Genomic DNA, 24426 nt, shown 5'->3' on the forward strand with positions numbered 1-24426 from the left:
AGTGTACTGTACTGTATATTTTATTAAGTACACTGTAAATATTGGAAGGTATGCACGCGGGACAGTGGTGGGGCGGCCAGGGTTGTCGCGTTTTCTACACTGCCGTGTAGAATGGGGGTGTTGCCATACCGGGGCATACATTTTTCTCGGGCGTGTGCAGACTTCCATAGCAAGATATACTTGTCAAACTTTAACAAAATGTTGGTTCAAGTTTTTTTTTTATTCTTGAATGTATATAATGCCCCCATGCCCTAACACATTCAGTAAGATATAATTTTTTTTTTATTATTATTATCGCTAAAAGAAAGCTGAAACTTTAGCGTAGAATTTTTTTCTACACCGTAAAAACGTATCTTTTGGGGTATAATACTTTATAAGTACCGTATTTTCTGGCGTATAGTGCACGACTTTTTTCCGTTGGAAGGGCCTAAAAATGGGGGGTGCGCGTTATCCGGTGGTGCGCATTATCTACGGCCTACAATAAAAATTCTGCGGCTGTGTGTGTAATTTTTTTTTCACAACAACGTGACGATGTTGGCCGTCACAAAGTCAGGAGGCACACTTCTCCGTGACGTTCCGTGAGAACAAGAAGAACAGCCATGGTGACATGAAAGAATACGCCAGCTTGGGCTACCGTATATAAATATTTGGTATAGGTAGGTATCTATCGAATCTTATTTTTCATGTTTAAATAGGCCTAAACAACATGAAACATGATCAATATTCATGATATTTGCCCATGTTCACAGCATCTTAGTTTGAATTTTTATGTTGGCTTTGTTGCTTCACTTTAGGTATGGTACAAATTCCATTGCGGCCGTTCATAAAATCGTGTCAAACACCTGACTACAACACCCTCTTTCGGGAGTTATATTAACTAACCGTCACCTCGATGAGAAACTGTCCTATTTCACCACTGTCATTGCAGGTTCAAAGCTAAAACGAAACACTCTGTAGTTTGTTTCAGTATTAAATCAAAAAAATGGTAAAGACGAATTATTTCCTCGATATAAAATGAAAATTTTCTGTAAAAATCCCTAAATTTTTCTGTATATTTTACTTTCAATAAACTTTTTTAGATCATATTTCCAAACTATTTAAGCTACAAAGTAATAAGGGACCAACGCACAACATGAGTCATATACCGGTACATGTAGTTCTGACTTTTTCTTAGTTGTGTCCTGATTGATGCCTAAACTGACACTTAATTTAGTGACAAATCAGCAGATTTCCCAGTGGTGGCTCTAGCCAGTGAAAAGTACTTCTCCATGTAACCTCGTTCACATGATATAAATACCGAGGTAAAACTGCGTTATAGACAAATGCGATCGGGCATGCGCGTTATACGTCGGTGCGCGCTATCTGTGTACTGAGATAACAAAGTGCATGGGTGCGCATTATAACCTGATGTGCATTTTAAGCCGGAAAATACGGTAACACAATTATCAATAGTCATATTTTTATGTACCATTTATTATTTGAATGTTTTTAACAGCCCGCTGATATGTAGAAAAAATTTCCTTATGTCCTTGTGCAGTTGCCACATGCCGCTATTTTACTATGTTTTGGTACAAAATTCTACGAAACGGCAGCCCTGGTGGCGGCTTGATTGGGCTGGGTTTGAGTACACGTGTATGGCCATCGCTACTACCTACCGGACAAATAGGGAACTTTGCTTGAAAAGTCCGCCCTTTGTTCATTTCGACCGGTCATATGAGGATCCGGGCATTCGAGGTTCGACTGTATTTCCCAGGTCGAGTATTTGTCTCTAATTACTACTCTCATTTTCCTCCCAATCAAGAAGTTTTCTATCAATTCCAATAATTTTCCTTTGACGCCACCTATTGAGTCTATTTTTCATATTAGCTTTTTGTGTGGTACTTTATTAAATGCTTTTTGTACATTTAGAAAAGCACAGTCTGCCCATCCATCCCTCTATTGTATTATTTCTATTAGATTCGAGTAGAAGCAGTTCAATTTTGTTGTACAGTCGAACCTCGAAAGCCCGGACTAATTGGGGGGAAGGATGGTCCGGTCATGCAAAAAGTCCGGTCATCGAAAATATCGCCCAAACACCCATATATTTTTGTAGCAGTATACCTATAGGTAATGTATGATATGGCATAGAAACACATAAGAATAATACTCTAACACCGTAATAACAACAATACTGTAATAATAATACTATAATACTAATAATTCTGTAATACTAACTGTAATACAGTAAATGTACTGTATATACAGTGTACTGTACTGTATTTTTTATTACGTACACTGTAAATATTGGAAGGTATGTACGCGGGACAGTGGTGGCGGCCAGGATTGCCGCGTTTTCTACACTGCCGTGTAGAATGGGAGTGTTGCCATACCGGGACATACATTTTTCTCGGGCGTGTACAGACTTTCATAGCAAGATATATACTTGTCAAACTTTGACAAAATGTTGGTTCTAGTTTTTTATTCTTGAATGTATATAAGGCCCCCATGCCCTAACATAATCAGTAAGATATAAAAAATATTTTTTTATATTATTATCGCTAAAAGAAAGCTGAAACTTTAGCGTAGAATTTTTTCTACACGGTAAAAACGTATCTTTTGCGGTATAATATTCTATAAGTAACACAATTACCAATAAAAGTCATATTTTTATGTACCATTTATTATTTGATAACTAGTTCTATTATTTCTAAACAAAAGTTTGAGTTTTTGAATGTTTTTAACGGCCCGCTGATCTGTAGAAAAAATTTCCTCATGGCCTTGTGCAGTTGCCACATGCCGCTATTTTACTATGTTTTGGTACAAAATTCTACGAAACGGCAGCCCTGGTGGCGGCTTGACTGGGCCGGGTTTAAGTACACGTGTACGGCTGTTGCTGCCACCTACCGGACAAATAGGGAACTTTGCTTGAAAAGTCCGCCCTTTGTTCATTTCGACCGGTCATACGAGGGTCCGGGCATTCGGCGTCCAGGTTTTCGAGGTTCGACTGTACCTAGTTGTATTTTACAGGATGAAAGCTATGCTCGTAGTGACCCATTTTTGTATCTCTCCACATCCAGTTTATTCTTAAAATCGTGTTAGTTCTGGCATTCACTGTTTCTCCGTTTAATTTTGTTCCAGACATCAATCACTCTATGTGGGAAGCTTTTTTTTTTTTTAGATCTCTTCTGTAGCTGTATTTCTTCAGTTTCTTTTTGTGTCCTCTTGTTTCTCTTTTGTCCCACTTTAATAAGTCATCTCTATGGAGAATTTCCAAACCTTTCATAATTCTGTAAATGGTCAACAAATCACCTCTTTCTCTTCTTTGTTCCAGTGTTGACAGATGTAATTTCTCCAATCTTTGTTCTAATGTCAAATTTGACAGTGTAAGTACCATTTTTGTCGCTGCTCTTTGGATTCTTTCTAATTTTCTTATGTTCTTCTTTGTGCTAGGTGCTCACAGTGTTGCAGCATATTCTAGCTTAGGTCTTATCAGTGTAACAACTATTCTTTTTATCATCTCCTCATCTATGTAGTCGAAGGCCACTTTCATTGATCTTTATAAGTAATAAGGCTCTCCAAATAATTTATTGACATGTTTATCATTAAGGTCTCCCAATACAACTACATGGACATTTCTCCCTAATCTCTCTATGCACTCATTTAAATCTATCCAAAAAGCCTCCCTTTCTTCTACACTCTTCTCACTACCAGGCCCATATGCACTTACAAAAACTCATAATATCCATTCCCAGCTTCACCTTCATCCACATTAACCTTGATGAAACCTCCTTCCATTCCACTACACACATTTACCTATCTCTTCACTTAACCTCTTCACTCCGGGGCACATCGCACGTCTGGCAGCATTAGCTGCCCGACGTGCGATGTTGCGTCATAATAATCGCATTATAAAAAATAAAGTCAGTGCTCAATCGTTCGTTCTCTTTCACCCGTGTATTTTGATAACAATAGAAAATTGATGAAGCCAGTTTAGAGAGAATGGAGATTATGTAGGTACGACTACAATAAATATAATCAAGATGCCGAAGTCGGCATCATCAAGTACCCACTTGCTCCTCATGCCACCTATGTAGGCGTCACCATATGGAAGTGGTTAATAATATAGCCACACCTTCTCTCCCTCATCCTCTCTTCACTCCTGAGAATCTCCTAACTACTCTCCCAAACTTGCACTCACCCCTCCCTTTCAACTTAGTTTCACTCAAAGCCAATACTTCCACCATTATTCTCACAAACATACTGTCTATCTCTTCCCTTTTACTCTCATCTGTACCACATCCACACACATTAAAAGATCATAACCTTAGGGTACTGGTGGGAAAACTCCTAGACCCTCTTATGCCTTTACTTTTTTATTTTAATGTCCCCTTTGGGGCTACAGGTAGTAGTATTCCTAGTCCTATCCCCATCCCGTTTTTTGTCGCCTTGTACAACTCAAGTGGGAAGACTTGGTGACAGCATTCTTTTCCCCCACCACAGGGTTAGGCAAAAAAGGAAATGAATATTCAGAGAAATGGTACAGGACAGTAACAAGGGGTGGGGGGCCAGCATAACAGAGGGGCAGTCACAGAATAATAAAAGTGTCATCATTTCTCTATGAACAGAGACTTCCTCTATCACAGACAAAATGATCTTTGGCTCTGGTCCATAGGGGTGCCTTATATAGACCCTAAAGTATCAGTTGCATGCTACTTTACCACAATAACATGCAGCCAATACCCCAGCAGACAAATTTGTTAATAAATTTATGACTTGATCAGTGAACATGATGTTGAACCCGTGTTCATCTATAAAGCAGACGAAATTGCACTGTATTGCAAAATGATGCATGATATGCCACTGGTTGGCCCATTAGAAAAAGTTCCGACAAGCTTCAAGAAAAACAAAGATTGAGTGACTGTACTGCTGTGTTCTAATACTGCTGGCACTCTTGTTAGTGACTAGAAAATATAATGCCTCAAAAGCATTCAATAACATGAATCATTTCCTTGTTATGATAAGCAAAGCAGTGGGTGGATGAACAAGCATATTTTTCACTCCTGGTTTCACCACAAGTTTGTCCCTGAAGTTATTGGACATTAGACACATGCAAATGTTGTTATATTTTAGCTGTTATGGAACATAAATGTAAAATTCCTTAATGGATCTACATACCTCTGCAGCCATGAATGCAAAGGTATTAATTCCAGCATGGCAGCCTACAACTACACATATGAGGAGGCAAAAGGTTGCTAGACTGAGGATTATGCCCAGCAATCCTAAAAGCCGCACATGAGTTCGACGAGGTGTGGTAGGTGAGAAAGATAGCTGCAATGGAGAAAAATAAAAAAATAAATAAATAAAAAAATAGATAAACAATAAGAATAATACATTATAAGTAAGTCTACTTTTATCCTAGTAAATTTCATAATTTTACTGCTGCAGAACATTCTCTCAGCTAATTTACAGGAAAAATTCTATACAACAGAACTACTGGAATATGATATTAATAGCTTCTGATTCATGGCAAATTTTGGGTGTTGATGTGGTGCGTGTTGATGTCATTGACCAGTTGGGAGGTGTCATTGTCAGTTGCGGAAAGTTATACAGGTAGTCGTCAACTTACGACCGAGTTCGGTTCTGACAGACAGGTCATAAGCTGATCTGGACACAAGTCGGACTTTATATATATACAGTATATATTACCCTTTATATATATTTTACCCTTTAAATATTATTTTTGTTACTTTATATATATATTGTATATTATATTTAGCATACTGAAATGATCTTAGCATTTTTTAACTAGGTTGTATAGTATTTTTTTAACCTTTTTATAATTTTATCTGATTTTCTTTGGGAAACGTACCCTAGGCCTAAGCATACTGAATAAAATCCTATCATCTTTGACCTATGATATTTAATACTGTATTTTTTAACCTTTTTATTATTTTACCATCAGACTTTCTTTAGGAAATATATGCAGACTGAATGAAATCTTATTATCTTTGAGCTATGTTGTTTAATATTCATTAACTTTTTTATAATTTTCGTTAGGAAACATAGCCTAGGCCTACGCATACTGAATAAAGTCTTTGACCTGCAAATACTATTTGTTGGTTACACTAAAATCATTGCAAGGCAAAATTAGGATTTTTTTTTATTTCAAAACACATTCTTTTCGCTTACGTACTGTACCGAAAATATTGTTATCAACAACAGACTAGGCATAAACAAAGTTTACTGTTACATTTTATTAATCGCAAAACATAAAAATACAAAATGCTGTACCAAACATATTGTTATCGACAACAGACTAGGTATAAAAACAAGTTTTACTGTTACATATACCATACATATACCAAGGCTTTTTCCCCCTTACGAGGGGGGTAGCCAAAAAGAAAAAGGCATAAAATCATTCCCACCCATTCCATCCCTGAATACACTCCACACCCCTCCACCCTCCCTCTTATCTTAGCACCTCCTGAATGTAACAGTAAAACTGTGCAGCCCCACAGTTTTACTGTTACATTTTATTAATTGCAAAACATATAAAAATACAAAATGCAAGGCAAAATTAGGAACATTTTTATTTCAAAACACATTCTTTTCGTTTACATACTGTACCAAACATATTGTTATCGATAACAAACTAGCCTAGGCATAAAAAAAGTTTTACTGTAACATTTGATTAATTGCAAAATGTATAGAAATACAAAATGCAATGCAAAATTAGGACACATTTTACTTCAAACAAACAAAATGAAAGAATATTTAGCTGGCTGGGATGCTGACGCTCCCGGCAGCCTGCCAAAACTATCGTACTAGCGTCTCGCAGCGTGCGGAGTAATTGTACTGCACTGCCAGGTATAACATTGCAATTCTATTACTCTATCAAATGTTAAATATTATTGCACTATCTCGTGGCCATAAATTCGATCAGTCATTAGTTGCATAGGTTGTAAGTCGATGACTACCTGTATTCTGGTTCCACTGGTGTGGTATAAGTAAGTCAAGGGATTAAACAGGTCACTGTGGCTGATGGAAATTATGTGAAAGTTGTCATTGAAAATTCAGATTTTCATGCCAGGTTTGACAGACAGAAGTGGACAGTGAAGTGGTTGTGGAAGAGTGATAAACCTGTGGAACTGAATAATAAGTTATGATAAGAGGCTTAAAGGGAAGAAAAAAGAACAGTTTGAGAGGAAAGTTGACAGATGTGCAGAAGAGATTTTAGTGCCTTGGAAGAAAGAAGTTAAAACATGTATTCTTGCTCTGATGGCTGTAGATCAATCTACAAAAAACAATACAAGACCTATGCTTGATTTTGTGAACTAAATGTTAATGTCAAATGTCACACAGGTGATGAGGTGATTGACATCTGTAGTAAGACATTGTGTCTTAGGTGAGAATGTATCAATTACTGACTTGCAGTCAGTCTATCTACAACTATGAGTTGATAAAGAGAAGAACCTTGAAACTACAGATTAAGGGGGCACTACTGATCCGTTAAAGCTCTTTATCAGTGGGTTCTGTGTGTTGAATGTAATGTACATAAATAAAGGCTTATACTTATCACTGACAACTATTGTCAACTTTAATGATATCCATTGTTTTTAGTTAGTATTGGTAAAAATAATTTGTGCTATATTTTATTGTATCTAAGTTTTAAATCATTGGGCATATCAATATTGAGATTCAAGTTGTGATACACTACCAACAACGCATAGCTCAACACAAGCTTTAAGACACCATGTTTGTTGTTGTTTGATGTGGAGGATGAACTAACGGAAGTCTGAGGATGGACCAATCTTGAATGTTTAGTAGGAGTAGGACTAGGCCTAAATACATTGTCTTGTATGAATATATTTTAATCTTACAGAAAAAACCTGAGCTACTAGGCAGTTACCTTACTACAGTTAACTCCCATCACGTTCACTTTTTCTTTAGTTAATATCTATAATATTTTATCATATGCTGACTTGACTGACAACTCAAACTATGGGGCAGTTCATAGTGTCTCGAAACTTGCTTTGAGCTCTGAGTTGTTGGTAGTGTATCACATCTAATCTTAATATTGATACAGCCAAATGCTTTAAAAATTACAGAAACAATAAACTATGGCACAAATACTTTATCTATGCCAATATTAACTAAAAAGAATATCATCAGAGTTGTTGGCAGTTGTTGGTAGTTAGCATGACTGTAAATAAACACAATCATACAACTATGCCTTAATCATAGGACAGTATTAATATACTATTGTTATCATTAAAAAAAAATATTCTAAAGTGCCGAACACATCTGGTGTTGCCATATCTTGGTCCAGTGTTGCCACACTTGTATGGGAATTTTCTCATTTCGGTCATATCTTTATTCTCCAGAATTTGTCCATAGTTTAAGAAACTTGTTGCTTCAGAGTCCTGTAGTTAACTATAAGGGTCAAACATTTTGCCTGACCTATTTGGGGTTTGGAGTGAACTCAGCACTCCATATTATGTCAAAGATTTTGAAGGATGTCTTAAGCAAGGATGAAAAAATTAAGAAAGTGATTACCCCATACAATGATGACATTCTTGTGGATGAGACAAAAGTTTCTGCTGATGAAATTTTTAGACACCTGAATACATTTGGATTGATAACAAGTCCCCTAAGTTGCCTAGTGGAAGAGATGCTTCAGGGTTACAAGTGCCAAAAGTTGAAAGATAGGTTATGTTCCATGAAGGTAATGAGGTGCCTGAAGTGGGCAAAACACTTATAAAGAGAGAGCTGTTCTCTGTTTGTGATTCATTGGTGGCATATTTTCCCACAGCAGGATGGTTACATGTCATATGTAGTTTTATCAAGAGAAGAGCTGGAGGATCATGTTGGGAGGATTTTGTTGATGAACAGACAATGTCGATGATTAAGGAAGTCATTGAGAAAGTAAAGCTAGAAGATCCTGTAAGAGGGAGCAAGAGGGTGCCCTACATTAAATATGGTCAGATGCCATGGTTGTTGAAGATAACACTTGGCTATGAAAACAATTATTTCAATGACATTAATGTTGCAGAATTGGAAGCTGTGTTGAAAGGGGTGAATTTGGCTGTTAGATGGGATCTTACATCTACAGAGTTGAGGATTGATTCAACAATGGTTGGAACGTGGTTGAAAACTGTGATAAGTGCTCAGAAGGGTGTTCACACAATGACACAATGGGAACTACCGAAATGATTATCAAATGATGTTCAAGGAATCTGAAGGAGATTGTTGAATATTGCTGTGTCATTGAAACCTCCAGAGAAGAACAGAGCTGATGTATTGACCAGATTAAAAGGAATTGGTTAGTGAATGTTGAAGTTGGCAATGTTGGACATGCACACATGTGCACTGGTGCTTTGGTAAATCCAAGAGGTGCACAACAAACACCAAATGGGAGTAGACAGATCCTTATATCTGGCCAAAAAGTTGGATCAGGAAGTCTCTTGAGATTCCATGAAGAGGGTTATGAAGTACTGTGACTGATGTCAGTCAATTGATCCTGCTCCTGTAGTGCACAAGGTAGGTAAACTTAGCAATGGGTATAACTGGCGATGCCTGGTCTGTAACGTAACTCATTACATGGGGAATCCATATTCATCCATGGGTGACTGTGGCCCAGATTGTTTTCCAATATGGAGAAAATTGACATGAGAACATGGACAATGTATTACAGCAGAATTGGACATCTTTATGGAAAGAGGTCCAGTTGATGAGTTATTGACAGACAACAGTACAGCCTTTTGATCACAGTGTTTAGGAGACATGTAGCATCAGTGGAAAATTTATATAGCATTTAGAGCTGTTTATTGACCAGAAGGGAATGGAATAGTTGAGAGGCACCACAGGACCATTAAGGCTATTGCTGGGAGGGGAGGAATCTCTCCCACTGAGGCAGTACATTGGTATAACAGTTTATCAAGATCTGGACAAGTTGTCTGTATTGCAGCATTCTGTGTACACCTATGAATGGAAATATCCTTTGGTAAACCCTACAAGGGAGGATGATACCAAAATGATAGCCTGCTGATTAACATGGCAAAAAAGGTTTGGGTAGAGCCACCTGATGCATGTTGTACCACTCAGTGGGGCAGGGGAATTGTTGCTCACGTGAACTTGAAATGATATATCTGTTAATGGTGTGCCAAGACATGTGTTGGATGTTCATCTGGTTGTGGCGTCCCCATCTGAAGATGCAGGTAATGATTTGAATGGTAAATTCTGTTCTGAATGACATGTGGAGCCACTGGTGGTTGATACAGAGCAATTGGGAGGATCTTCAGTGTCCTCAGAGGAATACTACACACATGTTTGGATGGCTGATTATGTCACAGAATAATTTTTTTGGTTGGATTAATTTCAACATTTATTTTGGCATATTTTTTTTTGTCTTTATTATCGGTGTGTTTGGCCCATTTAGTTACAGTGGTTCACAGGTCATGATTAGTTGTTTGTGATCTTAAGATCATGCGGGTATATAGTGCATTTTGCTAAAAGTTGCTCATGAGTGCTAGTGGCAATGTCTGTTATTTTTTGGTAATCACAGTGGCACACTATTTTCTTTGGTAACTTAAGTGGCATCACCTGTTTTCTTTGGCAGTTGCTGACAAGTCTATCAATATAAATGCCATGTGAGCACAGAAATTTGATTATGAAGACGTTTCACTTGTTACAACTTTTTCAAACCCACTAACAAGAATGATTTAATCAATTTCTACTCCCATCATGACATCTGGGTCAAGAAAGGAGTAGTGATAAGCTTCTTCCTTAGGGCACTCAGTGAAGAATATTTAGAAGAAGAGTGCTGGTATATCAAGGAAACTTTTTAAAAAATTAAAATTACTGAATTTCCTTGTAGATAAATGCAGAAAACAGGCCATTAAGATTCTGGAAGGCCATTGGCAACAGGGTGGGGCAGCCAAACATCTTATGTTACCAACCAGCAACATCACCACCAACCTGACTCGTATTTTAAAAACCACCAACTTGGAAGTAGCGTGCCAGACTAGTAGGACAATTATAGACATCACAAGGATTAGAATAAACATTGGCAAAATGCCAGACAATAAAGCCTGTGCTTATTGGATTCCATGCTCATAATGTGAAAAATCCTATATTGTGGAAATATCAAGCAATCTAAAAACCTGGATACAAAAACACTGATATGATGTCTGCCATGATGTCACCAACAATATACCGGTATGTGTTGCACACAGGAACAATAGCAACCATTTGATGGACTGGGAAAATGCAGAACTTCTGGTACATGAACCTGACAATAAACTTAGAAATTTTTTGGATGCTGCCATCATACAAGGAACCAAAAGGAACCAATACAACTGAACAAAACAGGGGCATGTTTAATATGTCACCCTACCTTATTCCTTTAATATCCATTGCCAACAAAATTTTAAGCTATCCCTAGTTGCCTTCCAAAATCCCCTTTTTTCCTCGCGAAGTCGTTGTCCAACCTCGGTGGACAATTACTCACCCTTATTTTCTTCCTTTTGTTTCTCAGTTGTGAGTTAATGTCCTTCACCCAGCCAATTGTTCCATCTTATCCTTAACATTTCCTGTTCCCAGACAATTGGTTCACCTTCTTAACCTTTTTTAGTATTCAGTGACCCCCTTCCCCCCTACCTCCCTTCCTCTCTCCCTCCCTCCCCCCATTCCCCCAGTTCTTCTTATTCAATCTCAGTTACTGTATATACTCGTGTATAGGTTGCACTTTTTTTAACTAAATATTTTGCCAAAAACAGAGGTGCTACCTATCCACTTGACAATAATGAGGGACAGCACTACTCTGTCACCGAAGTCACATTAACTGGTGATTTCAATGTCACAATGACATGGAATTTCTGTGGTGTTTGCACAATATGCATCAGAAAGCTTTTCAGGCCTTTTGTATGCATAATATATATATATATATATATATATATTTATACATACATACATACATATACCAAGGCTTTTTCCCCCTTTCAAGGGAGGTAGCCAAAAAGGGAAAGGCATAAAAACACTCCCACCCATTTCATCCCTAAATACACTCCACACCCCTCCCACCCTCCCTCTCATCTGAGCACCTCCTGGATGACGGGTCATCCCTGCACCTTGCCCACTGCCCTGGGTCAGAAGCAGTGTCGCAAGACACAGCACATCCACAGCAAGGCCGCTTCATTTAATCGGCGACCCCCCCTCTCCGTCCCCCCTTGCATATAAGGAGAGGACGGGGAGAAATCTCTTCCGGCTGCGTCAAAATTTGCTCATACATAACTCACCCCCATCCCCGCCCATTCCTCCTCATGCAATCACAACATCATCCATATACAACCATTCTCCACTCACCTCTGTCTTCTGTCCTCTCCCGTCCTTCCTCAACAGACATTCCCCTCTTCCCCAAAGCCCCCTTCACCCCATCCATCCATCTCATCATAGGACGTCCCCTCATGTTCACTCCCTCCACATCTGCCTTCCATACCTCTTTTACTAGCCTTTCTTCACTCATTCTTTCCATGTGTCCAAACCATCCTAATATTCTTTCATCAACCCTATCTCCCAGCTCCTTTTCCACCCCTGTTCTCCTCCTCACCTCCTCATTTCTCACTCTATCTAGCCTAGTAACCCCCATCATACTTCTCAGACACCTCATCTCAAACACATTCAAACTCCTTCTCTCTTCTCTTATGTTCCAAGTTTCTGCCCCATACAGTGCTGTTGGCACAATCACTCCTTCATACAGTCTCCTCTTCGCATCCATTCCTAAATGTCTATTCCTCATTACACTCTTTAATCCACCAAGGCATTTACTCGCTTCTCTCAATCTACATTCTACCTCCACCTTCACTCCACCTTTTCCTGCTACATTTGCACCCAAGTATCTAAAACTATCCACTTCCTCCAGTCGCTCTCCCTTAATGTTCACTTCCAGTCTACTGCCACTTTCACCCCTTGTACATCTCATCACCTTACTTTTACCCACATTTATCTTTAGCTTTCTTCTATCACATACTCTCCCAAACTCTGCCACCAACTTCCTCAATCCCTCCTCCGATCCTGCCACAAGCCCAGTGCCATCCACTTTTCTCCATTTTCTTTAACCATCTCCAATCCCTTACCCACTACCCTTGCATTCACCTCTTGCACCACCCCATCCATGTATAAGTTGAACAGCCAGGGCGACATAATGCATCCTTGACGAAGTCCCACCTTTACCTCAAACCACTCACTCTCTCCATTTCCAATCCTGACACAAGCTCTACTACTCTCATAAAAACTCTTGACAGCTCCTAGAAGCTTTCCTCCTATCCCATAAATCTGCATAACCTCCCACAGTGCCTTTCTGTCTACCCTATCATAAGCCTTTTCCAGATCCATAAAAGCCCAAAAAACATCCTTCCCCTTTCCTATAGCTTTCTCACATATCTGTCTTACCACAAAGATCTGATCTACACAACCTCTACCTGTCCTAAATCCACACTGTTCCTCACCAATTACTCCTTCTGTTCCTCTCCTAATCATCTCAATCAAGATCCTCCCATAAGCCTTCCCAACTACACTTAACAAGCTAATCCCTCTGAAACTACTACATTCACACTTGTCCCCTTTTCCCTTGTAAAGAGGAACTATACAGGCACTCCTCCAGTCCTCCGGTACTCTACCCTCTCTCCAGCAAACATTAACCCTTAACAGGTAAAGGTCTTTTTGACAAACGATTCAGGTAAAGCGGGGTCTGACAGACCCCAAACACAAAAAATAAAAATAAAATACTTCTACTGCATTTATTGACATAGAAATCAAAACATATGTACTTCAACTTATATTCTTCCATTTACATGCTTAAAAGTGACTATAATTGTTAGACATATATCTTAATGAAAATTACAAAAAAAATTATGAAAAATAAGATATTGTTGACTTCAGAGGGCGCTTGACTGAAAGCATGAAACATGAAGCGGTTGGTCATCATCATTTTGTAGAGACCAATGTCCCAACTATCTTTAAGGAAAAGCAGAGCTACAACAAATGAATAATAAATGTGTTTCATAAACCATGAAATCTGAAGAAAAAAAAAACGAGGTGATTATTTTGACTTTGACCAATTTTACGCAAAAATTATGGACTGGTTTTAATGAAATTTTCAGGGAAGGTTGATACTAGGTCCAGCAAACAATCTATAAGCTTTTAATGGTATCTAAGTTTATCATTTATAAGTTTTTATGGCTCTAAGCACTCCTACCCTGACTCAGCAAAACCCCATCCTTCGTTGACGGAAGTTTGTGGTCTCAGAGGGTTTTGAGTTTTCTTGAGAGGACATGAGTCGAGCAATTCATACATAAGGCTAGTGATAATGAAGAACATATTTTATTGGATATACTGAAAGTGGAATTTGTGATACTGAAGAATCTAATTGCAGTAATCGCAGATGGGGGTTGAATGGTCCTGACACACTGGTCTTTTGCAGTGTAGGCAGTAGTTCTTGGTCTTCCTGTCAGACTTCCGGTCACACAAGGCACATCGCTTTCTCATAGAAGAGGTATCCGCTTGCTGATGGGGCATGTTCATGCCAAAGACCGTTCTGATGGTCATCAAAGTACTTTTGTGCATCCCCTTGAAGTTCATCCTCTCCTCTGCCCATGGCCGTATCATCTCTTCTGCCAGCTCAATCAGATACTTCCGGCGTGATGAAAGTTCCGCCTGTCCATCACGTTTCCTCATTTCATTGCAGGTGATATAGGAGTTGACACCGGCGGCGTTGACCGGTCCGTACATTATGCACAAAGGCCACCGTTTGGTTATTCGGCTGCACGTATATCGGGCACACATTTGATCAAACGCGTCAACCCCTCCTTTTGTGTTGTTATAATACAAGATGATTTCTGGCTTCCCACAGTCATCCATAACAGGTTGTTGGTGCATTGAGGAGATCAACTGCACAATTTTTTTCTTCTTCTTGTCAGGTAAATGTGACACAAGTGCCATGGTTGTGTCAAAGAGGAAAGCCGTGCACCCTTTTCTGATGACCGTCTTGTCTGTCATCAGAGCTGGTAGTTGTGGCTTCTTGTCCCTCAGTGTGCCTACATATGTGAGCCCATAATTTTTCAAAAGATCTTGTACAAGGGGGATAGATGAGAACCAGATGCATGTGTGGAATAGAGTGGCTGAGGTGTCCTAAAATGTGGCGAGATGTCACATCTTATGATGATATGAGAATAGTGTGAGAAGAAACATATTATCAACAGAACAGAAAATATCAAACATTTATATGTGATACAAAATATGTGATACAAATTAAATTTGAACTAAAAGAGGGGAAGGATGAAATAAATTACAGCTGTATGTGTGGGAATAGAGTGACTGAGGTGCCCTAAAATGTGGCGAGATGTCACATTTTATGATGATATGAGAATAGTGTGATCTTGTTGTGAGAAGAAACATATTAACAGAACAGAAAATATTAAGTATTCATATGTGATACAAAATATGTGATACAAATTAAATTTGAACAAAAGAGGGAAGGATAAATCAATCAAATAAAATGTGGCGGAATGTCATGCTATATGATAATATGAGTATAGTGTGACCATATGAAAAGAAACTCACATTACCAGAACAGAAATTAAACATTGTGATAAAAATTAATGTAATCAAAAGAGGGAAAATGGAATAAATTAAATAAACAAATTAAATAAATTAGATAAATAAATTAAATAAATTAAATAAATAAATAAAATCAAACTAGGATGCATGTTTTTCTGTTGATAAAAAAGAAGAAATTATTATTTACCCATAAGTATAAATGATAAAACATCTATATGACATGAACAAACCTCAGGTAAAGTGGGGTCTGACAAACCCCACGCTACTCACACCTCAGGTAAAGTGGGGTCTGACTGACCCCACGGTACTCACACCTCAAGTAAAGTGGATCAGATGGGCTCAAAAGCTCTATAAAGCTTATATAGAGCAAGATTCAGGAATGACCCTATCACCCCATTAAACTACTCCACTGATCAAGAAGGTATATGGGAGTACATATCTGTATGTAATATATTAGTATATTGAAATTAAAAAACAAAAAAGTATGGGGTCTGTCTGACCCCACTTTACCTGTTAAGGGTTAAATAACCTCACCAGCCAGTCCACCATCACTTGACCTCCCTTTTTGAGACATTCTGCATGGCATCCATCCAGTCCAGGTGCCTTACCTGCTTTCATCATCTTAACAACTGCCTTCACCTCATCCTTCCTTATTTCTCCTCCATTCTCCTCACTCATCACTCACATTTTCTTCGCATTTCCCACTGCAGCTATCTTTCCTTCCCTATCCTCCTTCACATTTAACAACTCCCTAAAATATTCTGCCCATCTTCCCCTTACTGCCTTCTCTTCCATTATCATCTCTCCATCTGCACCTTTTACCTTTCCTTCTCTACTTGATTCGCCTCCTCTTCCTCTCTTAATTTCTTTCCAAAACATCTTTTTATTACTTTCAAAATTTTCTGTCATACTCTCACCCCATTTCACATCTGCTCTCCTCTTTGCAACCTTTACCTTTTGCTTTACTTCTCTTTTCTTTTCTTTGTACCTCTCATATGACTCCCTCGTCCTCTTTTGTAACCAATCTGTGAATGCTCGCTTCTTCTCTTCTACAACCTTCTTTGTTTCCTCATCCCACCATTCACTACCCTTTCTTCTATTTCCCCCTGTCCTTCTTGTTCCACACACCATCCTTGCACACTTTATGACTCCCTCCTTGAACCATCCCCATTCCTCCTCCACACCCATCTCCACTCTATCCTTTACTCCCTCCCACTCCTCCTTCAGCTTCTTTCCGTACTCCTTCTCCTTTTCCTTCAAGGAGTTCACTCTAAGAACCTCCCTACCTTTTGTCCCTTTCCTCTTTCTCCATCTATCCTCCACTCTCAACTTACCTTCCACCAAAAAATGATCTGATATTCCCCCACCCTCTCCCCTTAGCACATGTACATCCTTAACTCTTCCTATCATAATCCTATTTACCACTACATAATCCATTAGCGCTCTATCTACCACCCTTCCCTCCACCACCCTCTCCCATGTGTACTTATGCTTGACTTTCTTCCGATACACTGTATTTGCTATCATCAACTCTCTTTCTAGACACATTTCCACCATCAATTCTCCACTACGATTCTTTCCTGGAACTCCACATTTCCCAACCACTCCATCGATTGGACCATTTCCCACCCTAGCATTAAGGTCTCCCAGTGCTATTACATTGACATTTCTTCCTAAATCCTCTATGCACTCATTTAAATCTATCCAAAAGGCCTCCCTTTCTTCTACGCTCTTCTCACTGCCAGGCCCATATGCACTTACAAAGACCCACATCTCCTTTCCCAGTTTCACCTTCATCCACATTATCCTTGAGGAAACCTCCTTCCACTCCACTACCTGTTTACCTATCTCCTCACTTACTAGAATAGCCACCCCTTCCCTCCCTCGCCCTCTCTTCACTCCTGATAACCTCCCACTTACACTCCCAAACTTACACTCACCCTTCCCTTTCAACTTAATTTCACTCAAAGCCAACACATCCATCTTCTCACAAACATACTACCTATCTCTTCCCTTTTACTCTCATCTGTACCACATCCACGCACATTAAAAGACCCAAACCTTAGGGTGCTGGTCCGAGGCCCTCCAGCACCCCTTATGCCTTCACTTTTATTTTTAGGAGATAGGCCCCATGGGGCTACAGGGAGAAGGATGCCTAGTCCCAATCCCCGTCCCTTTCTTCTCGCCTCTTACGATCCAAGTGGGAATACTTGGTGGCAGTATTCTTTTCCCCCACCACAGGGAATTCCCCCATCACAGAAAGAGAATACTCAGAGAAATGGTACAGGACAGCATAACGGAGGGACAGTTGTAGTATAAAAGTGTCATCATTTCTCTATGAACAGAGTTTTCTTCTATCATAGACAAAATGATGTGTGGCTCTGGTCCGTAGGGGCGCCCCATATAGACCCTAAAGTATCGACTGCATGCTACTTTGCCACAATAACAAGCAGCCAATACCCCAGACGGGTAGCAGCCAATACCCCAGACGGGGTATATATGTGTGTAAATATATAAATATATATATATATATGTATATGTGTGTATATATATATATATATATGCATATACATATATATATATATATATACACGTGGAGTTAAAAACGACAGCATTGTTGTAGTTCAGTTTTTTCTTCGTATTCTCGATTTTCCTGATAAGAGATTTTCCATTGACTGGGTGGATTGAAACTAGGTCTCTATATTCTTCCATTTGTTCTTATTTGATATCAACGTTTCGTCTTAAACAAGACATTATCAAGATATAACTGAAATAACAATAATTACAAAAATTACATGGTAACAGTAAAGGTACTAGACAATAACAAGATATAACTGAAATAACAAAAATTACATGGTGACAATAAAGGTACTAGACAATATCAAGACACAACTGAAATAACAAAAAATTACATGGTAACAGTAATAATAAAGGTGACAAATTTATAAAAATAAATACGGAGACTTATGTATTTAAAGAGAAGGAAGGGTGTGACAGAGCTGGGGATGACAGAAGTATATCCTGGAGTTAAAAACGACAGCATTGTTGTAGTTGTTCAGTTTTTTCTTCGTATTCTCAATTTTCCTGATAAGAGATTTTCCACTGACTGGGTGGATTGAAACTAGGTCTCTATATTCTTCCATTTGTTCTTATTTGATATCAACGTTTCGTCTTAAACAAGACATTATCAAGATATAACTGAAATAACAAAAATTACATGGTAACAGTAAAGGTACTAGACAATAACAAGATATAACTGAAATAACAAAAATTACATGGTGACAATAAAGGTACTAGACAATATCAAGACACAACTGAAATAACAAAAAATTACATGGTAACAGTAATAATAAAGGTGACAAATTTATAAAAATAAATATGGAGACTTACGTATTTAAAGAGAAGGAAGGGTGTGACAGAGCTGGGGATGACAGAAGTATATACTTCTGTCATCCCCAGCTCTGTCACACCCTTCCTTCTCTTTAAATACGTAAGTCTCCATATTCATTTTTATAAATTTGTCACCTTTATTATTACTGTTACCATGTCATTTTTTGTTATTTCAGTTGTGTCTTGATATTGTCTAGTACCTTTATTGTCACCATGTAATTTTTGTTATTTCAGTTATATCTTGTTATTGTCTAGTACCTTTACTGTTACCATGTAATTTTTGTTATTTCAGTTATATCTTGATAATGTCTTGTTTAAGACGAAACGTTGATATCAAATAAGAACAAATGGAAGAATATAGAGACCTAGTTTCAATCCACCCAGTCAATGGAAAATCTCTTATCAGGAAAATCGAGAATACGAAGACAAAACTGAACAACTACAACAATGCTGTCATTTTTAACTCCACGTGTATTACTGAGAACCTGCTCCCCCCCCCTTTACTTATATATATATATATATATATATATATATATATATATACATATATATATATATATATATATACATATATATATCAAAAGTTCCTACCAACTCGCTGCTTTAAACTGAACTATTGCTGCAAGATAATCATATATCAATTACAATAAAATTATTACATATTCTCTTTTCCAACATTTTCATATGTTTTAGTGTTTATGAGCAATGTGACCTTGACCCTTTGTTTACCATGTGAACATACATCACCTGTTTCACCCATGGCTGCATTTCTTTACGTGTACAAATTATGTTTTCGTAGCATAATGTAACTTAAATAAACATATGATTTTTGTGATATAAAATTATTATTTTTGTAAACCTCCATTAGGCCTACCGTGCTGCTAGATCTATGGTATATCACATGAAGTTTTAGGCCTAATAACTGCAAACCCTAATCATGAGTACCTGTAAGAGAAAGAGCGACAGAGTAGGTTTTAAGCTGAAAGTGGTGAATTACGCAGAACATGGAAACAAAGAGCGACAGAGTAGGTTTTAAGCTGAAAGTGGTGGATTATGCAGAACATGGAAACAGGTTTGCAGAAAGGGAGTTAGAGGTTTCAGAAAAGGTAGTGAGGGGATGGAGAAAACAGAAACATCAGCTTAAAGAAATGCCAAAATTCAAGAAAGCAGCAAGGTTTTCAGTATCTCCATACCAAAGTCTTGAAAAAGAATTGTTTGATTGGGTTGTAGACCTCAGAAATAATGACCTTATTGAGAATAGACTTTCAATAAGAACCAAAGCCCTTCAGCTAACACCAAAATATCATTCTACATAATTTAAATCTTCGGCAGGGTGGTGTACAAGGTTCATAAATAGATCTGGATTGACATTATGGCAACAAACCAGTATTGCTCAAAAACTGTCAAAAGACATTGAGCAAAAAGTTCATAATTTTGCAAAATTTGTTCTGAAGGAGCATAGATTTTTTTAATTTTTCCTAGGAAATATTGGAAACATGGATGAAACTCCCATGTATTTTGACATGCCAGGAAACAGTATTACAGGCAGAGTGGGAAGTAAAAATGTTACAGTAAAAACTACAGGACATGAGAAGCAGCATTTTACTGTTGTGCTAGCCTACCAAGCTGATGGAAAAAAGATTCATCCAATGGTTATCTTCAAAAGGAAGAATATGCCAAAGGAATCTTTTCCACCAGATGTAATTGTGAAAGTACATCCTATGGGATGGATGGATGAAAACCTAACAAAAGTTTGGTTGGATGAAGTGTAGATGAAAAGGCCAGGGGTCTTGCTCAAACCCAGAAGTCTTCTAGTCTGGGGCATATTTAAGTCACAATGCTGTGAGTGTTAAAGTTAAAAAAAAAGTTATGCTGAAGGAATACCGCACAAGGGAAGCAGTCATTCGGGGTGGTTGCACTTCTGTTCTGCAGCCACTTGACGTTTCAGTAAATAAACCTTTCAAGATTTACATTGAGAAATTGTGGACATCTTGGATAATATCTGGTGAAAAGGAATTTACTAAAGGTGGTGCACTAAAAAAAACCTGGATAGAGTTTAATTATCAACTCCTTCAAAAAATGTTGCATCTCAAATGCCATGGATGGAAGTGAAGACATGTTATATGAGGATTTGGTTGCTTCAACCACAAGCACAAATGAGGATGAAGATGAACCTAACATAAGTGATGACGAGCTGAATGACTACTATGAAATGACCAATGATGATGTGTTAATTGATGAACAAATAATAAGGTTGTTTGAATGTTATGATGACAGTGAAAAAGAATTTTCTGGATTTGACAGTAATGGTACATACATATACCAAAGGCTTTTTCCCCCTTACACGGGGGGTAGCCAAAAAAAAAAAAAGGCACAGAAATCACTCCCACCCATTTCATTTCCCATATATTCCACTCTCCTCCCTCCCTCCTATCTTGGCACCTCCTGGATGATGGGTCATCACTGCATCCTGTCCACTGCCCTGAGTCAGAAACAGTGTCGCAAGACACAGCACATCCACAGCAAGGCCGCTTCATAAATTCGGCGACCCCCCACTCCATCCCCTCATGCAGGAAAGGAGAAGATGGGGAGAAATCCCTTCGGGCTGCGTCAAAATTTTTTCTCATACTTACTTCCTCACCCCCCATCCCCCACCCACTCCCCCTCATGCATCACAACCTCATCTATACACAACCCTTCTCCATTCACCCCTATCTTCTGTCCTCTCCCGTCCTTCCTCTACAGACATTCCCCTCTTTTGTAAAGCCCCGTTCACCCCATCCATCCATCTCATCCTAGGATGCCCCCTCATATTCACTCATTCTTTCCATGTGTCCAAACCATCCTAATATTCTTCCATCAACCCTATCTCCCAGCTCTTTTTCCACCCCTGTTCTCCTCCTCACCTCCTCATTTCTCACTCTATCTAGCCTAGTAACCTCTATCATACACCTCATCTCAAACACATTCAAACTCCTTCTCTCTTCCTCTCTCATGTTCCATGTTTCTGCCCCGTACATTGCTGTTGGCACAATCACTCCTTCATATAACCTCCTCTTAGCATCCATTCCCAGATGTCTATTTCTCATTACACTTTTTAATCCACCAAGGCATTTACTTGCTTCTCTCAATCTATATTCTACCTCCACCCCCACTCCTCCCTTTCCTGTCACATTCGCACCCAAGTACCTGAAACTATCCAATTCCTCCAGTTTCTCACCCTTAATGGTAACTGAAAAATAATTAGGGATACAGTCCTGATGAAGTACCAGGGGATAGGCTAAATGAATAAACACTTTTAATAAAGTACGGTGACATTTTCTTCTATACTTTTGTATAGTGTCCGGTTGACAGTTAAACTCTATTGATTTTTTTGGTCAAGTTGACTATAAAAATTTTTATGCAAGTGCATTTGTTTACAATTATAGTTTTAGAAACTCAACCGTTGTTTATGTAAGTTTGCATTATGTGCACATGTGACAGTCAGACAATCTACATGCATTCTGATATTAAAATTCTGTGAGTAAAGTTTTGAAATATTGGTAAATATCTGATCATTTTTATGTCTGAATGAGTCTTGTAAATCGCCAGATTATAGTGGGACCTATCTGCAGTCAACCGCAAATAACCACTTTGACAACCACAAACTAGTGGTATGACCCAGCCACTGGTGCAACCTATGCACAAGTATACGAGGTCTGTTAGAAAAGTATTCGACCTTTGGCTGGGAAGAAAAAAAAAAAAAAAGGCATACCTGGAGCGTTGGAAAGCTAATCCCTCTGAAAGTAGTCTCCTTGGGACTCCACACATTCCCCCAGCAGTGCCACCATTGTTGGAAGCATTCCAAGAAAGCCTCTTTCAAAATGGACTTTAGCTCGGTTGTGGTTGTAGCCATAATGTCCTCTCTTGTTCCTTTCAATGGCCTCTTGATTTTGGGAAAAAGCCAGAAGTTGCAGGGGGCCATATCAGGAGAGTAAGGAGCCTGTTGAACCACAGGAGTCTGGTTTTTTGTCAAAAAAGCCTGAATCAAGTTCAAGGAATGTGCTGCAGCACTGTCATGATGGAGATGCCAATTTCCTGTTGACCACAACTCCAGTCTCTTGCGCCACACAGCTTCACATAGGCGACGGAGGGCATCCCTGTAGTACTCTTTGGTAATTGTTTGACCTTGTGGTGGGTACTCGTGGTGTACCACACCATGGGAGTCAAAGAAAACGGTCAGCATCACTTTGACATTGATGTGCATTTGGCGGGCCTTCTTTGGTCTTGGTGACGTGGAATGCTTCCACTGTGACAACTGGGATTTGGTTTCCGAGTCGTACCCGTACACCCAGGACTAGTCACCGGTGATTATGATATTCATAAAGTTGGGGTCACTGTTTATGGAGTCCAGCATGTCCTGTGGGACTTCAACACGAAGTTGCTTTTGCTCTGCCATCAGCAGCATCAGCATGAATTTTGCTGTCACTCCCTTCACAGCCAAATCTTCGGTCACAATGGAATGTGCCAAAAAAGTGCTGATGTCCACCCACCTCTTCCACAATTTCTCAGATAGTCACATGACGGTCCTGCATCATCACAGCATTCACTTAGCAATGACCTGGTCATTTCGGCATATTGATGGCCGACCGGAGCGTGGCTCGCTCTCCACCGTTGTGCGGCCATCTTTAAACTGGTTGTACCACTCCTTAATCTGTGTGATGCCCATAGCATCATCACCGAAAGCCATCTGAATCTTCTGAATGGTTTCCACCTGGCTGTTCCCCAGTTTCTGGCAAAATTTGATGCGGTAGCGCTGCTCCAGTCGTTCCATAATTTTTCTTGTAATGAAAAACTGCTGAGAGCACTACACAATGTGGCATCATTGTGATCACCCAGTGCCAAAAAGAATATAAAGAAATTAGAATCCAGAGAGCAGCCACAGAAATGGCACCCGCACTTGCAAACTCCTTCTCTTTTCCTCTCTTATGTTCCATGTTTCTGCCCCGTACAGTGCTGTTGGGACAATCACTCCTTCATAGAGCAAAGAAGAGAGAGAGGTGACCTACTGACCATCTGCAGAATCATGAAGGGCACAGAAATACTCAATAGAGAGGACTTATTAAACTGGGACAAGAGAAGCACAAGAGGACATGGAAAGAAAATAAAAAAACATAGCTACAGAAGAGATCTGAAGAAAAACAGTTTTCCACATAGAATGGTGGACACTTGGAACAAACTGGACAATGAAATAGTGTGTGCAAAAACCATTCATGAGTTTAAGAGCAAACTAGACACTGCGAGATACAATGGCGGGACACCATGAGCGTAGCTCCCCTTCCCACAAACTACAACTAGGTAAATACACTACCTCACACAAATGCTGCTTGCCAGCAACTGACGCTATTGACAGGAAGCCTACTAGATATGTCGCAAAAAAAGGGGGAAAAAATAAAATAAAAA

The 24426-nt window shown here is 39.0% G+C and overlaps 1 protein-coding gene across 4 annotated transcripts in view; it reads right to left on the reverse strand.

Annotated features, from left to right (window-relative positions):
- Positions 1-24426, reverse strand: part of LOC143041767 (E3 ubiquitin-protein ligase AMFR-like) — a 339879-nt gene that overhangs the window by 290516 nt on the left and 24937 nt on the right. For 3 of the 4 annotated variants that reach the window (XM_076213801.1, XM_076213798.1, XM_076213799.1), the window contains one exon: positions 5155-5307. The exons of the other annotated variant lie outside the window; for it this stretch is intronic. In XM_076213801.1, coding sequence (XP_076069916.1) covers positions 5155-5307 — 153 coding nt within the window. The remainder of the gene's footprint in view (positions 1-5154; positions 5308-24426) is intronic. 4 annotated transcript variants of the gene reach the window in all.

The sequence above is a fragment of the Oratosquilla oratoria genome, chromosome 32 (assembly GCF_046742065.1).
Source record: "Oratosquilla oratoria isolate Oo_2021 chromosome 32, ASM4674206v1, whole genome shotgun sequence".
Taxonomy (NCBI): Eukaryota; Metazoa; Arthropoda; class Malacostraca; order Stomatopoda; family Squillidae; genus Oratosquilla; species Oratosquilla oratoria.